The 18,090-nt window shown below is 39.7% G+C and overlaps 1 protein-coding gene across 1 annotated transcript; it reads right to left on the reverse strand.

Moving 5' to 3' along the window:
- Window positions 1-6,325: 6,325 nt before the first annotated feature.
- STEAP1 (STEAP family member 1) lies at window positions 6,326-16,968 on the reverse strand. Its single transcript, XM_061996468.1, has 5 exons — window positions 16,828-16,968; window positions 13,527-13,631; window positions 10,862-11,374; window positions 9,246-9,410; window positions 6,326-7,496 (listed from the first exon to the last, which is right to left on the reverse strand). The coding sequence occupies exons 2-5, from the start codon at window positions 13,617-13,619 to the stop codon at window positions 7,239-7,241; spliced, it is 1,029 nt and encodes a 342-aa protein (XP_061852452.1). The 5' UTR covers window positions 13,620-13,631; window positions 16,828-16,968; the 3' UTR covers window positions 6,326-7,238.
- Window positions 16,969-18,090: the final 1,122 nt, after the last annotated feature.

Below are 18,090 nucleotides of genomic sequence, written 5' to 3' on the forward strand. Positions count from 1 at the left end.
GAAGGACAAACTGAAACAGATAAATTAAAACATTCAGATATCCTTTGAGGAGAAGAGAGGTGAGGTAAAGTGATGTGAGTAGAGGAGAAGGGAAAGGAAGAAAAGGAAAGACAAGAAAAGAGAGAAGAAAAAGTAGGAAAGAAAAAAGAAAATGGAGAGGAAAAAGAGAAAGAATGAAGGAAAGAAAGTCTAGAGTACATTTACTAAGCCATTGCTGAGAAATCCTAGCAAGTCATGCAAAACAAGACAAGGTTATCTCCTTCTTATGAAGAGGAATTACAAATTAAGGGTGATTCATTCAAAACAGAGGACTCCCGCAAAAAACCCCCCCTAAGCCCAAACCAACTAGAAGTACAGGAGATCCAGGCTTACAATTCTATTTCTAAGGCAATCCAAGTAGAAAACCACTGAGGATTGTTTCTGGTTTTATGATCTAGCAGTTTGATTTTATTCACCAGAAAAAAGGCTGAGGGAAGAAAACCTCTTCTAGCTTTCTCTGAGTATGGTTTTCCATAGCTATTGTTGAAGCCCAGTTAAGGGGTTTTAAGACTTTTGTTCATGGCTTTGTATGGAGCACAAGGTTATGTATGACATTTCCACTTCTCTGTAGAACTCTCATCAACATTTTTTTTTGTGGTATAAGCTACAGAAGGTGAGAATTTTTCTTCTTAGTTCGTGGTTGCTTATCTTAAAAGGCATCTACAAAGTGAGAAAATGAGTTCTAAAAGTGTGATCTTGTACCTGCAATAAACGTTGGATTGACTGTCTTGTTCAAAAACCTCACACTTGCCTCACTTCTTGTTGAATAGTGTGCCCAAAAGATGACATTTAAGAACCAAATATATTTATCAGTAGCAGTGGCAGTATTCTACCAGTTCCATAGGGACTACGAATCTTAAACCAAATTGAAGTCATAGCGTATTTATCTCAGTGATACACTGTTGAGCTTCAAAGATTAAATATACATAAAAAGAAACAAACAAAAAAGGCAAAAGAGCTTTATCTTCTGTTGCATCATCTTAGAATTAGCTGTCTTTAAGTTTATAGAGTATGGTTCACTTATTGTTTATATATTTTAATTTTAAAAACTCTGAATACTTATTATACATACTTAACACATTAGCCTCACCACACCCATTCAAATGTTACATTCAATCTATGGAAAAGTTCAAACGATGCAGAAGTTGAATCCTGATACAACTGAATTCAGTTAGATCTGAGATTTTTTTCTAAGGAGTCCAAAGTCTCACCAAAAGACATTATTTTGCCATCAGAAACAGAGCATGCTGATGGGATCAAGAAATCCTGGTACTACTGAAAAAAAAACCAGTGGCAAGGATCAACCATTTCCAGATATTTACAGTGACTACAGTAGACTACATTTTCCAGAGACAGATTCAGCTTGTTTTTAAAAAATGTCTTTTTGTTTTAAAAGATCTTTTCAATGCATTTTTAAGAAAGTTAGCTTAAAACAAATTAGTCTGAATTTCAAAAATGGTTAACATAACATTTCATGATATCAAGGGACAGTACTGAAAACTATGGACGTAGCAGAAAAGAGGTGAAGACATGAGACCATCATCTCCACAAATGAAGCCATGCAGTTCACAGTCATGTAGAGGTCAGTCAGTGACAATTTCTAGAACACATTTTTGCCTACTGATTCATGGAAAATTAAGAACATGACAAATAAGTGAAGTAATGAAACTGTTGAAATAAGATGAAGTCATTTAAGTTTTGAATTTTAGGAGCACTTGCAACTAGTTTAAGTTAGTTTCAATTAAGCTGCCCCTTTATGCCTTTCCCCTTCCAGTCCTTCCTGCTGGCATATGTGCATGGCTGTCAAATGAATCAGACCTGTGTGAATCTGGTTGAATCATTCTTTCCCTGCATTATTTTTCAGCTGGATCCAGTTCCTTGGTCCGACTAACTTCACAGCTTTGAACATTTGCAGAACTGAGAGAACCCAGAAGAGTGGCCAAAGGGAGGGACTGCTTACAGTAAATGCTGTAATCATCAGGAATTTACGTTAAACATAGCCAGCACAGCCCTGCCTCTCGTTTCCTGGGCACTGATTGTTGGTACCACTTATTGGGAATACTATTCTGGGATTTGGCCACCTCTGGTAAATTTGGCATAAAATTCAACAATTTTTTAGTATCTCCCCAAAGTTTGAATTTAGTGTCTCTGACTTCAGTACATTGTGGACATATAACAACTGAAGGAAGTACTTTGCAGTCTTTGTAGAGGCACTGCAAAACTACTTACACAAGTGATTGACTTTTAGCCCAAAATATGCCAGTATTCCTTTCCTCTCTGCAATGCGCTCACCATTCTTGACCTTTCCCTTGTTTTTGATCAGTGTTTTCAGGGACCATAGGTCTCCCTCCAAAGCACTCCACAATTAGTTCAGCTTTCTCTTTCTTCTCACACAATCTCTGAATGCTGGAATATGCAGTCTGACAGTTAAAAGTGTCTGTCAGGAAAAATATGCTTCCATCACATCCCCCTATGAAAATCTCCCCCTATGAAAGTGTCCATTTTGCTTTTTACATCTTTGTCTTTTCTTTGGAGGCCCCAGGCTCTGCACCAGCATGGGGAGAATGGTTCCCCTTGACTGAAGACATTTTTATTGTTCAGCTCCTCTAGAGTCTACTGTGCCTTTTTACCCTTATATCCTGAATGTATATGACACAATAGCAGATATAGCATACATTGAAGCATTTAATGATGTAGTTTTATAAAAAGAATGTGTTACAAAAAGAAATGTCTAAAATTTGCACACATTGATTTTATGCATTATAGTAATATAGAAACATATTAATATACTGAATTTTGAAATAGGTACATAAACATAAATTCTAAGGTACAAACATAGTTATTTTAATTAGTATTGAACTAAATCATGTCTATTAGAGAAAAATAAAATACTTTTAATAGCATTTTCTTCTGTAGCCCTTTACAACTCTTACATGATGCTCCTCCCTCATTACTGTATAATAAGTGTTAGTGCTCCAGTTTTATAGATTGGGAAGTGAGTTACAAGAAGTAGTTTACTAAAGGCTTGCAAAGGAGGAAAGAGACTTGATATGAGGTTTGAAATTCCAGCTATAATTATTCAGTGGTGATTTCTAGAGAAATGGCTGGCTGTGGCACAGAAAGCCTGACTCCTACTTGAGACAATCAGTAGGTGAAAACTGGCTTGAAAGTTCAGATGTCAAGTGTGATTTTAGGAATAGCTTTCGTAAATAGTATGCAAATTTCAGCTGGCAGAATTTACTTCTGGATTTGCCCCTGGGCAATACTAGAACTAAAAATCTGTGGATGACATCTCTAAACATATGAAGGAAAAGAACATTATCTGGAGTACTGTGTCCAGTCCTGGGCTCCTCAGCTCAAGAGGGACAGAGAGCTTCTGGAGAGATTCCAGCGCAGGGCCACCAAGATGATCCAGGGAGTGGAACATCTTTCATACGAGGAAAGGCTGTGGGAACTGGGGCTGTTTAGTCTAGAGAAGAGGAGACTGAGATCTTATTAACATTTATAAATATCTAAAGGGTGAGTGTCAGGAGGTTGGGACATCCCTTTTTTCTATAGTAGCAAGCAGCAGGACAAGGGGTAATGGGATGAAGCTGGAACACAAAAAGTTCCACTTAAACATAAGAAAAAACTATTCCACAGTGAGGGTGACGGAGCAGTGGAACAGGCTGCCCAGGGAGGGTGTGGAGTCTCCTTCCTTGGAGGTCTTTAAGACCCGCCTGGACATGTTCCTGATCTATGTGAACTGATCTAGGTGAACCTGCTTCTGCAGGGAGGTTGGACTAGATGATCTCTAAAGGTCTCTTCCAACCCCTACCATTCTATGATTCTATGATCAGAGAGAGTCAATTTAGATCCACCAAGGGGAAATCCAGCTTGACCAACCTGACAATCTTCTACGATGACATAACTGGCTGGCTGCATGAGCAGAGAGCAATGGATATCATCTACCTTGACTTCAGCAAGGCCTTTGACACCCTCTCCCATAACATCCTCATAGGAAAGCCCAGGTAGTGTGGCATGGATGAGTGGACAGTGAGGTGGATCAAAAGCTGGCTGAATGACAGAGCCCAGAGGGTGGTGACCAATGGATCCACGTCAAGTTGGAGCCCTGTGGCCAGTGGAGTTCCAGAGGAATCGGTTCTGGGGCCAGTCTTGTTCAACATCTTCATCAGTGACCTGGATGAGGGGACAGAGTGTACCCTCAGCAAGTTGGCTGATGACACCAAACTGGGAGGACCGGCTGATTCCCCAGAAGGCTGTTGGGATCTCGACCAGGTCTTGTCCCAACAAGGAACAACCCTACGCACCAGTACAGGCTGGGGATATAGCTGCAGGAGAGGAGCTATGCGGAGAGGGTCCTGGGAATTCTGCTGAACAGCAAACTAAACATGAGCTAGCAATGTGCCCTTGTGGCCAAGAAGGCCAATGGCATCCTGGGGTGCATCAAGAAAAGCAAGACCAGCTGGTTGAAGGAGGTTCTCCTCCCCCTCTTCTCCATGCTGGTAAGGCCTCGTATGGAGTAATGTGTCCAGTTCTGGGCTCCCCAGTTCAAGAGGTACAGACAACTTCTGGAGAGAGTCCAGCAGAGGGCTTCCAAGATAATCAGGGGACTGGAACATCCTTCTTAAAAGGAAAGGCTGTGAGACCTGGGGCTGTTTAGCCTGGAGAAGAGAAGACTGAGGGAGTAGATAATCTCCCTTCCAGCCCCTACCATTCTGTAATTCTGTGTAATTCTGTGTTTAATCCCATCTGAACAATGAGTGTAAAATGTCAGTTTGGATAGTATGTGATTTTGAAATTGTCTTTCACCTGTAATTTATGTTAGGATTTCAACCCATATTGACAGATTGAAATTAATGAAGTTATGCTGCTTTGTAATACCTTGTGAAACAAGTGCAGAGAGCAGGGTACAATAAAATGCTTCATTAGGACACAATCTCTCAGCCACTTGAAGTGGGATGAATCTAAATTTATCACTGCTATGCCATGAATAGAAGATAAAGAAAGATGTCCATACATTTTCTTTAGTACTTACTGAAAGAATTCCATGCTGGCAATGTGCCTTGGTCTGATTTTATGTACTAAATATAATGGCACAGATAATATTTTTTTCCTGCTACTTAGATAAAAATGTGTTGGAGCAGACAGCTTAAATATTTTTTACAACATGTTGAATATAGATAATTTACATGTTCATGGAGTTCTTGGTCTTTTTTCTAGCAGTGGTACTTGTAGTGATTTCTACAAGAAGGAGCTGTCTGTTAGTCTCCAAGTTAGACAATACCTTAGACGTTCAGAGAGAAAATTAAGAACTTGGGCAAAAATTTCACAAAGATCAAATCAACTGTAGAATTAAAGTCCCATTTTCAAAACTGACTTAGTGGTCTAAATCCTACCATTGTGCAGCAAGATGTAGACTCCAAAGGCACAGGACCTTAACTTCCAGCTTCCATTGACTTCATAATCCTATTGATCGCTCTTCTGCTCAATGCTCACTGATCTAGCTGATTCATGACAGACCCATTGAGCAAAAGACTTCAGTTGGTAATGGCCTTAATACGGTGAAAAGCCTTGAAGCTTATTATTATTATTCCCCTGAACTACTTGCTTTCCAAATGCATACAAATATTAATTTGCCTTGCTATTGTTTTATACATGCCATATAAATAGCTTTGAATAGCTTCTTCCACGTTTTTCCTGTTCTGTTAGAAATTTCTTAGCTTCCTGTGTTTTAGAGTGCTTGCCTCTGTCATACATTAATAATTTGATACACAATGCCACCCTTATCTTCAGTCTATAATACAGGCCACGACATCCCCAGTTATTTTCACAATATTACATTAAGTGCAAATTAGAAGGTCAACTTTTAGCTGAAATAATTGAATGATGTTATAACTAGGAAAATACAAAATGTAGTATTCCTATAGCTATTTAATTTGCCTGTTGTTTATGTTCAGTGTATCACTAGTTGCAGAATCATTAGCACCATGTGTTAAATATATTTTGCATACATTGTTTACCTGTTTTAATACCAGAGCCACTACCAATTACAGTTCTTGCTCAGACGATCACTCTGTGTCCTAGTCAACTGATGCTGCGAGACTGGTAGAACCGTTCCTGATGCTGGGTGAAAATATTAACTACTGCATAACATATTTAAAAATAGATACTAACAAATGAATTATTTTACTTAAAATATTCAGCCAGACCTATACAACGCAAGGAAAGAGAGGTTTAATTGGCTTGTGTGTAACTTTCTGTAAAAGCAAGTGCATTGAGAAACCATTTTACATGAAAATCTCACCAAATCAATGTCAAGATTTTAATATTTGTCTTCCACTCACACAGTTGTGCTGGCCCTAGAGTAAATGCTAAAACACATTTACCTGATGTGAGTTATCCCACTGGAATAATTTGTGTGAATAAAGTTTAGTATATGTCAAGGGCTGCAGGATTAGGTCAAAAGCATGGAAAATTTCCAGCATCAGAAACAAAATAACATGTTCATAGAATAAAAAAATCAGAAATGTTTGATTGTTTTCTGTAAACAGAGACATGCCTAGTCCTGTATAGGGTGTAGATTTGAGTCTAAAAACTCTTGTTTTGGGCTATACACAAGCCTCGTAAAGTTCTGCTTGCAGTTCTGCTTGCCCAATTGTCTAAATTCAAGACCTAGTAGGAATACAGTTTCTGTCTGATTCATGTGTTTGAGGTCCCCATTCTGCAGAGTGAAACATAGGACACAGGCAATAAGAAGGAATGCGATGATAAATACTCTAATTGTTGTCCCATTACAATACTGATATTTAGCAAAGGAACAAACATGGCTGTTGGAAGCAGAAAGCATTCCTGGGTTTTATGGTGTAATAATTTATTTACTTTCTGTGGTCATCTGGAGCAATGATTTATAATTGCTTTTGAGTATGAAACAATTAATGTTGAGGCATTGAAGCCTTTCGATTTTAAAAGCAGTGAGTCAGCAGAAAGAAATGATCAAATAACAGAACACTGCATAGATGAATCTTTCAACTTTCTGTCTTAGAAAAGGTCCAAAGTGCATCAGGCAGCCCATATTGCTGAAGTTGAAAGGAAAAGCGAAAAGGAAACATTCATGGAAAAGATGGTAGATGGAGTTCACGAGTGACTGTTTCGTGGCCTTGATTTACATACATAGACAGGAAATGTCCATATTTGAACTACAGTCTGGAAGTCATACTGGTTTGATTGGTTTGTGTGTTAGCTTCCCAACCACATCTGATCTTTTTTATCCTCTTCCGAAAGCATGGGAGGAACAGTATGCATTTACAAAGCAGAACTACAACAGGAAGAAAAACTGCTACCATAAACGAAGGTGGTGTGTACCAGATAAATTGGTTAACATCAACCCACTTATTCCAAGCAAACACCAGTGCATGAACAGTGCAAAGCAGTAGAGCTAAATATCCCATCTTGCTCTGAAAAGAGAAAGAAAATAGGAAGCTATTTATTTTTTCCAATTTGGCAAAAAAAGTACTCTGTTAAGCAAATATGGAAAACATGAGGGGCCTCAGCAAACACGTATCAGTCCAAGAAAAGAGACCACTGGCTTTGAACCAAAATTTAAGAACTATAATTCAAGAATTTAACTGTATCCCTCTATGCCACCATAAAAGAAAACAGATGAGGCACATTTTTCAAGTATTGCTATGATACTTAGCTAATACACAGAAGAGGTTACAGATTACAGGCTATTCCTGAAGAAGTGTCAGGTCTCAATATTTCAATTTATAGATGTCATCTGTATCCTAAATTACTTTACTGCTGTGATTAATTCTTGTGAGTTCAAAAGGAGAGTTATATATGGCTTAATTGATTATTTGCAAAGAAAAATTTTAAGGCTAACTAAAACAAGAAACTTTTAGCTATGACAAAAGCAATTGCACAACTATAGGAAACTGAAGTCTTCCACTTACTGATAAATTTGGCTTAGGATGTCTACGAAAAGTCAAAAGTAAAGGAAATTTTATGCTAGTTACTGGTAATTTTGATGTTCTTGTTGCATAAAAATCTTGATATTGTTGGAAAAATTGAATTACTCATCAGTGAAGTCAAACAACTGTCCTTCCAACTGCTAAATGTACAGAATACGATTTTTTAGTATAAAGGTTATTTGTTTTAAAACAAACCCACTACAGTAAGTTACTCTTCTGTGTTTCTTTACCATAATTTAATAGTGCAGCCATACACTGAAAGACCCTCTCCTAGATCTGTTCATATATATTCTCTGTAGAGCTGAAAACTTTTCTTATAAATAAAGTACTTCATAGAACAGGCAGAATCTCAAATGACTAACTGTAGGAAGATACATGTTTCAGATCTACTTTTTAAATTCAGATCAAATTTTCAAATGCCTGGTAATTAGTAAGTTACTGAATTTTTGGATTTTGGTGTTCAGTGACCTAATTCAAACCTTGTGAGTGATCATATCGATGTCAGCAGAATCACCTCTGGTTACTACTGCATATGATACAGGAGAACTAAGAGCAAATGAGATACTTAGATGAATGAATCAAGCACATCTACAGCAAACCCAGGAGTGGCTGGATTTGATTATGCTTGTGTTTCAAGATGTCTTCTTTTCAGAATGCACCTTTTTGGAGGGAGTTATGAAGCTAAAAATGCTGCATGTGAAAAACCTTTGCATATATTATTGGGCAGAAGTCTTCTCCTGGACTTTCCAGCCACCTCATACTGCTCAGGCAGCAAAGAATTGCCTAAATGGCTCCAAGGAAGCAATAAACAATTCTCCTTGTGTAGTGTGTTGTATGGGAACAATGTTGGCTGTTGCAATACCATCTACACCCAATTCAGCAGGACACAGGGCATGCCTGAAGATGACTGAAATGTTTTCAGCACCAGCGGTCTTTGACCTAAGAATAGGTCCTGTGAAGGGACAGTTGCTGCTCATCACAAGTCAGAGGAGCAAACCAGTGGTTTGGAGTTCTCTTTCTTCCTACTTTATACTCTGAACCTGACAGCCTCTTCTCCTGACGAGGAAACAAACTAAATGACTATTTCGTGCAAAGCAATTAACAAAGGGTACAGAACAAACTTTTCACTAACTTCTCTGTGTTTGAAATTTCTAACTCCTAATGGTCTCAGCTGATAACATACAGTTCTACAAATGGGGACTAATGACATGTAATGATGACATTTATGTGTACCTGAATATAATGGAACTCTCTCCAGGTCAAAGAGTGACTGACAGATGGGATTGATGTTATTGCCAACAAGACCAGCAAAGCAAGTGCCAGAATTCCCAGAGACACGTAAATCTCCATTCTCCAAACATCATGTTCAATCCAGGCATTTTCTTTTTTTTGTTTGATCTGCCAAAAGAACATAATACTTAAAATAACAGACTGGCACACGTAGCTGTTTATGTGAAATACAGCTATTTTCACCATAATATTCAGGGAAAAAAAGCCAAGAAACACAGTATTTTTGTATTTTGAATGTCCGTGAATGTAACTGCTATTCACTTCTGATGACAAAGTCTCTACTAGTATCTGCAGAGCAAAGGTGGGCTTTAAGTGAGAATAATTTAGACTTTATTAATATCTTGGCCCAGGAGAGACTGGTTCTGAGGCCTGTTAGCCTGCCTTCACAGTAGGAGAAATATTATTCTTTGACCAAAAATAATCCACCTGTGGCTAAATACCATATCTGGGAGATTATAACAACAGGAAGTATATTAACAGTACTATTTTAGGGAGGTAGTTCAGTGGTCATTCTTTAAATTCCTGCCACAATTTAGCTCTGTTTTTTCAAAAACAACTTGGGACATTCAGCTGCATTGACTACAACAGATGAAAAGGTTGTGATTTTAATAAACTGTTGTCAAAACTTCATTTACACCTACTTGTAACAGCCTTTTGATGCTGCTAGTGATCACCACAGCATAATAGGACCCATGATAATTCTTCATCTCAAAAGATTGGAATCTCAGCGAAATTTCTGGTAATCTATTTGAGTCAGGTTACTGATAAAGCTGATTTCAGAGCATTTGACAGATAGTTTGACTGTTTATAGAATTTGTAAGAAGCTGCTAACATCATACTGTGTTTTTGATAAAACTCTAGATTAGGCTGTGAGGGCAACACATTTTGTACATTTGCTGTCTCTACCCTGTATTGGAATATTCCTTATACTAAAATACTTAATGGTGCTCAAGGTGGTATGCAAGTACTAGGAACTCTGTAGTCACAGAGAACTCAAGAGTTTTGCAAGCAAATTACTGCCCATGACTGAGAAGCATGATTCAAATTCTGTCTTTTAGCAAGTTTGTGTGCACCAGTTTAATTGTGGAGCGATCAGTGTTCTCAAATATAGTTTCTGATAAATACAGATTATTGTGATTTAGCTCAGTCCCCCTTCATTCCTGACTAATTCTCTTTACAAAGATGTCTAAAAGTGTATACTCAGTTTTTATAGATCATTAGATTCCACTGATGTAGAGAAGGTTAATCCACACTAAACTAATAGTGTGCCAAAGGCTTAAATGTTCCTATGAGGCAGGTATAATTATGTTAATTTTACAGAGAAATAAAAAATTGCAAATGAAGGAAATTATTTCTTTAATACACACTAACACAGCTGTGATGACTCTATTACAAGCTTTAACAACTATGTCCTACTCTGTTCCTTAATAGTGCTCTGTGAGGGTCTGCTTCATAATCAAATGGCAATGAAAATGGCTTTTCCCCATCCAGATTTGATGAATGACCAAACCAAGAATTTTTTGAATACAGAAGGGCTGGCATTTGCATGCCCATCATACCTGCTGGAATGCCCAGTTTAGTAGCTTGTATCTGTATGATCTTCTCATTGGATAGCATAAGCTATAGCAGGCATGCATTGTAGCAAAGAAGAAACTGAGAAGTCCAAATTGCTTCCTTGACAACATCCATCTATCCAGCCATGGGGGAAACTTTTTATACTTTGTGCCAAAGTACAGCTGGAAACCAGCAGCTAATATTCCTGGCAAATACACTAGTGCTAAAAGGGTGATTGAAACCACTGGCAAAACTTTGTTTATGACAAGGATTGGAATTTTATAGAAAACATTTTCCTTTCTAGTTATAAAAGGATATATGACATCTCTCATAGAACTGTAAACAAATGCTACTAATGAGATCACAGATGCTATCTTCATTGGCAAGCGCCACTTGGGGAACAGATCCTGCTTGCAGTGTTGCTCTGAAGAGTGTTCAAACTCAGCAAAATTGTGTGCTTGATGTAAATTAAAAAGTTCTGCTACTTCTGGTGGATTGGTGACTTGCATTTCCACGCTCTGGAAAGGATAGAAAGGAAATAGTTCAAAAGAAGTTTAAAAATTTCAGTTATGACAATATGGGAACATCATGGCTTTTACACCATACTGCACTGAAACCATATTCAAGACATACTATTAAAGATGAGATAGTTTAAAATGGAACATTTCAAACAGCATAGTCAGTATTTGAGCAAGGCACTTTTACCATAGGTTTCTCATTCTTAAAATCATTTTGTTTTGACTCGAAGAGACCTTTAAGGTCAATGAGTCCAGCCTTTGTCCTAGGCCTATCAACCACTAGATTCTTCATTAGTTATCTGTAGTGATTTCAAAATAGATTTTAATTCCATGAAGTTAACTACATTGCAAGGGAAGATCAATTACATTATGTGAGGCCTCATTACAGCTTTTAATGACATAAGCTAGAGATTTAAAATGTCAAATTTCAGCTACAGACTTAATGATGCAGCCAAAACAATATGCACAGTAACAGAATCCAGAGTCAAGACAATAACATATATCATTCTGTCACTATGTTAATGACATTTACGTTTTGGGAATACGGATGTAAGTAGAAAGGTTTGATCCACCATTAGACCAGCTGCACATCTATCAACTCCAGCACAAAGTCCTGTGGTCTTCCTCCTCTCCTTCACAAATATAATAGTGTCCTCTAAACTTTTATGAAACCTGGTGAAACTGAGTTACTTAAGAAGCTGAATTTTCTGCTGCCAAGTGGGCATTGCTTGATTCTTCTCTCACAAGAGACTTTAGAAGGAGCTAAACTAGTACAAAATTTTAGTGTAATATTACAAAGTGGTTTAAACTGAGATAATATATTTAAAGATTGTCCTATAGTTCATGGAAGAGGTACACAACCACTATACATACAATGAAAATATGTGTTCTAACAGCAGTACATTTCACTTGATGCAGCAGGCAGCTATCAGAGGTAGAGAACTGACAATTTTAGGTAATAAGCATGTAAGTCATTTAATATTCCCATGAAATACAAAGTAAAACTGATCTTATGCTGCAGTGGCTTAGCTTTAGAATGGCTGATATGGCAGGTGTCTAGATATCCAGAAAATGAAATGGCAATGTTCCTTTTGAGGAAGGCAAACATTAGCAATTTGAAAGTTTTAAGTTAGCATTGTGCTAGGAGATCTTCCTATCTCAGCAACATTATCTGGCTTTATTGTTAACAATCAAATATTAAATTGAAGCTGATTAAGGGGTCAATTCAAGCAGGGTACTACTTGTAAATAGTGCAAGGGTAAGTAGGTGCAAATCTTACCTTCACATTCAATGATACATAGGTGTTTTGTTTCAACAGAAAGATAAAAAATGTATGCCATCTTGCTTTAAAATCCTAGAGTTTCCCACCATGTCTGACTGACTTGCCTACAGTGCCTTACAGTAAAATTAAAGAGCATGGTGTTCATTAAGTTTTTTTAGCTGAACAGCTACATGTTTATCTTATGATAAGAGCCTATCTTTGTAATAGTGACAGTATAGACTAAGTAGGTTTTATTCTTTAGTCTGTGAAGAAAAGTTGAGTGTAATCTATGCATTGTAGAATTGGAAGTTGGTACAAATACTACAAACTTAGATTCACATCTGAACCAAGTTTAACCCAGAGATACTTGTTTCTTGAAGAGAGAGTTTGCAAAGCCTAATTCAGTATTTCCCAGTCTGAAAGACAGTTCATATTAGAATAGCAAGTGGTAGCTTGAACTACTTCTGTGTGTTAGCAGTTGCTGAAATGCTGTTGGGAGTGGATTTTTTTCCTGGACTTTTTGTGTGATGTGGAAAACTTACTGAATGTACTGTGGCAATTATGAGGACTCCTCCGAAGAAAAATTTGTATTCCTGTGTAACAATCTTAAATTATTTCTACAGAGCTTTGCTCATCTGGTAAAATACAACTAACAACTAACTTCAAGTAATTTTTTAGCTCCCCAATCTTTGTGTATTTTTTATCATGGACTGTGATTAAATTGAATGAGATGCTCTTTGTCTTTATATCCCTTCATGTCAATATTGTGACAAGGCCTTAGAAGTATTGATGATATGCCAATGTGATGAGAACACTGTTTCTGGACAAACTCAAATGAAAGACTGCAATATTCTGTGTGGCATATGAGCTGCTTTTTTACAGAAACATTACCAAGTTGCTACGGTTTCCTGTATTTCTTCGTGGCACGATGCTCTGACCTGCATTCTGATCAATGGCGTGATTATCTCCTTCCCTCTTCTCCATTGTAGAAACTCCCTGCAAAACAAATACAGGATATAAAACACATTTCGAAAAGCTCAACTGGAACTTTGAGGCCTGTCTTCCCTCAAAATGCTTTCTTCTCTCTCTTCCACCCATTTGCTGGAGAAGGAATGATAATCTAAGGAAAGGAAAGTCTGTTTGTTTTTTAAGCAAAGCAGAGAGTAAGAGAGGGTATGAATCAACAGACCAAAATCACAGATGAAAAAGAATACTTAAGCTAAGTGCCCACGTCGCCAGTGGAATTAATGTATTAATTAAGGCTGAAAGTTTTAAGGTTACAATAACTAAGTCTGAAACATCTTACAGAAATAACGTGTAAAATGTTATGAAATAGATTTGGGCAAATTCATGAGACTAACTAAAGCAAGAAATCCATTCAAATGTGTTTTCCTGATATTCTTAGGTTTCAGGATTTAGGTTTTAGAATTGGTCTGTTTGATAGTCACTCACACAATCACACAGTGACTTTAGAGGTATATTTTCCCTTTGAGATTGTCAGGAAACTTCATCTGGACTGCATTCATGTGGTTCCATGGAATACTGGCAATATTCATCACTCACAAATACGAGCAGAAATGGTGATAAGCTATTAAGGACTACAAGAAATTAGAAGTCAGGAAAAAAAAAAAAGGAGAATGAACTGAAAGAGATGTTTCTGAAAATTTTAGAATTGCAGGGAAAACCAGCATCTTGAAGGCTGTAAAATAACTACAAGGACTATGCAACAAAGTCTTCTCATGTGTGCATCACATGGTACTGCAGGAGGAAAGGTGCTGGCACCTCATCAGTGGAAACTCAGGGTCCCTTACCACAGTGTGACTTTCTGAGCAGACCTCTAAGACAGTGACTAGGCAGCTCTTCTGTGTATCTTCCTACTGAATAGCTGAAGTACTAGATATGAAACTATTTTGCTAACTACTGATTCTTTTATTTGGGAAATTGTATGGACAAATCAGACTTTGTCAGATGTTCTGTTTTAACTGTGTCTGGTTCCTTCAGTGGATGAGTCCTACACTTCTGTACTGTCTGCTGTGAGGGTTTGCTTTCTGCCAGGCCACCAGGCACCTGAAGCCAAAGTATTCTTTTCCTAAGTACTTTTCTCTGGATTTTTCCCTCCTGCTACCAAACCGTCCCTTTGGGCATAACCTTTCAGCCAAGTGTTGCAGAGTAGGGTCAACAAGAGCTTCTGTCTGAAGGTCAGGCTGTTAACCCTTTTCTACACCAGTCAATGGATGGTTTATATAGCATCAGCATGGGCTGATGATGGCACGTTTCTATCCCCCCCTCCCCCTCCCGCCCCTTGTTCCATCTCTTGGGCTAGTCCCAGTAATTTTATCACAAGTTTCAGGGTATCACATATCCATAAAATCCCATATCCCAAAGTCCCATGATTAGTTAAGAATTTCTAATTCTATGTTTCAATAAACTGTATTTCTAGCTGTTACAATGACAAAGCAGAGTTTACAAACAGAACTGAGTATAATGTACTCACCTGAAAAAAAAAAAGATTAATGAATACAGTGAGCCACAGATTTATTTTAAAAAGAACTCATAATATGAAGGGCAGTCACAATTGTTTTGAGGCCTATTCTCTGATCCTAAAGTTTAGTGTGGAAAAAAAATGATGCAAATTTGAAGACTGACTTTGTATTCTTTTACATGAGATTGACTTCTTAAAATTTTTAAAACAGGTTGTGGCTCAGATCTCTGTTGAGCTTTCAACCGTTAATATCACCAGTCTACATGAACTTACACAGTGATTCCAGCCACTTCATAACTCTCCTTGTCTGACTAGCACACTATCTTGAAGGTCCAGAAGCATATTCTAGATTGAGAAGCTCTGTTTGGAGGAACTTGAATCACCTGATTCTCATGCTGCCATCACTCTTCCTTTCGAAAATTTAGTAATGAAGATTCCAGTAACAGCTTCTAGCTAAAGGTTTGTGTTGATGAGGATGTAGTAAATGATGCCATGATGTGAAAAAAAAAAAAAAAGAAATCCATGAGCTGGAGTGACAGCTGCTGATCCTAAAAGATGCATCATTGGTTGTTTCGGGGAACAATGTTTCATACAATGTTAAATACATCATCAATGATTTATGCAGCAGAAGACAAAACAGAAAGAAAAAAAGAGTGTGTGAATGAGCATATGTGCTTATCCATGGAAACGAGGTTACGGCCATGTGACTGCATGCACAGTCACATGTGCTAGGAATCACAGGTGCTAGTCCATAATAATCCACTTGGCTTCTGATACCAGATTTAACAGAAAATTATTTCTTGAGTACACCCAATAACAAAGCACAGTAATAGTCTTGGAAAACCTAAATACAAAGCAGTTATAATTCCACCATTCAGTGTCTTATGAATTGCCAGAAAAGAGTAATCTAAAGCATGTGTCTTTTTGGAACACATTTGAAGAAACAAAAATTAGGAGTCCTGTGAGAGACAGAAACTAAGCAGTTATAGCCCTAAATCACTACTGCAAGGAAAGAAAACAGTTGTAGTGATGTTCATCCTCAGTGTATACCCCTTCTGTTCTGGGAATGAGGATGGGGGAAGCCAAGTTTCCAAAGCTGTGGTTATGTTACTGCATTTTTTTACTGAGAACATAGGCTCGTTATAATGCTGAACCAACAGGTACCCACATGGTGCAGGCATTGTCCTGAGAAAGCATCATTCAAAGTCAATGAGAGGCTTTCCTGAGTAAGGGGTTTCAAGGCTTCCCTCTTGAAAAAGGAAAAATGAGCAAAATGAACAGGCTCAACGATGAGGTGATGAAAGAGGCACAGGACAGTGACTGTATCTCTCTCATTCGGCACTATCTGTAAATGACAGCATGAAAGTGTTAGGGATAACTGCCTCGCTTTTGAAGTGCCTGCAGCATCGCGCGAAACGCTGTGGGCACTCGCAAATTCTGCTGAGCTCGGTGAAAAGGCGAGGAGGTGGCGCAGGAGTGCGTCCCGCGGCTTTTCTCCCCAGTCAGAGTTGAGCCCGGGCCGGACCGCGCCGGCAGGGGAGGGCTGGCTGTGCTGCCAGCCAGACGCCCGGCCGGCTTCGCGCTGCCGCCAGTTGGGCGCCGACTCCTGCAGCGAGCCCGAGCCCGCGCCCGCCGGGGGCACCCGTCCCTGTCCCGTCCCGTTCCGTCCTGTCCTGTCCCGTCCCGGCGGCGGCCACGGGGTTCACTCACCTCGCCCCGCCGCCGCGCAGCCTCTTCTTCCTGTGGAGGCCGAAGCCCCTGCCGCGGGTGGGCGACGGTTCCTTAGGCTGTGGGGGAAACCCTGCTGGCAGCCTTGCGAGCGCCGGTGCCCGGGCGCGCCTCTGCAGCGGAAAGGGGTTGGCCGCGCAGGAGAGCTGAAGCGACGGCGCGGGGCCCCTGGCCACAGCCTCCACCTCCTCTCCTAGCCCCGCCTCCTGTGCCCATCCTGCTCTCCTCCAGGCAGGTGGAGCGCACGCGGGAGGCCTGTCCGCCGGCCCGAGCCGCGGCGGCGGCGACGGGCACCGGACGGCGGTGGAGCGGTGTGTCCTCGGGGTTTCCCCTCCGGCACCGCGGTGCTCGGGCTGGCTGCTCCAAGAAGTGCTCATCCATGCGTCTGCTGGGGTCTCGGCTGGACAAAGGGCACATTCAAAGGGCCCTCCCCGCCCCGCAGGAAGGAGGAGGAAGAAGAAGAGGCGCCAAGGTGCGCTGCTTTCCCGGGCGCCCTTTCTCTCCACCAAGTCGCCTCCTGCCAGCGGCTCAGCTTTCGCTGCTGGGGCGGACGTGTGTATTTGCTGGAGGGCCGTTGGAGCTCTCCGATGGACGGGGAAGTCTGCCTCCGCCCCACTAGCTGACCGCAAAACGCCGCCCTTCATATCCCGACCCGGGAAACCTCCTCACCGTTTCGTCTGTTATCCCTGCTGACAAAGTGCTGGCAAAGTGGTGATCGATTCAAATGCTAGGGAAAATTTTCCTTTCGTGGCTATCCTACGGCATAATTTTCAGCTCATTCAAAGTACCACTTGTATTAAAGCAGTTACTGGAAAGCAAAGTGGATCCCAGTCTCTCTGCAGACTGTTACATCTAGATGAGACAGCTCTATGTGGAGAGCTTTAAGCTGATATTTATGCAAAGGGCTGTGCAAGAAATGTGAAACTTAAGGTAGGAAATAACACAGGAATCAGGAGTTGATTCAAAATGAGGTAATTCTCTTGGCCCATGCAGAATGGGGATGATCTTATTGACAAAAAGTTAAAGCTGTGAAGCTTTATCTAACTTCAGACATTTGGAAGATTGTCAGTATTCTTTAAATATTGCATGAGTTGTGTGAGAAAGAGTAGTACTTCTGTGGTTGCTGAAGTGTGGCAGTGTGTTTTCCAGAGATGAAAAAGACTCTGAGAACTCTGTCTTAGCCCAACTTTTCTGTAGTCTTTCTTCATTCTTGACAGAGTCTGTGTGCAGTGTTGACAAAGGATG

This window comes from Colius striatus, chromosome 5 (assembly GCF_028858725.1).
Source record: "Colius striatus isolate bColStr4 chromosome 5, bColStr4.1.hap1, whole genome shotgun sequence".
Taxonomy (NCBI): Eukaryota; Metazoa; Chordata; class Aves; order Coliiformes; family Coliidae; genus Colius; species Colius striatus.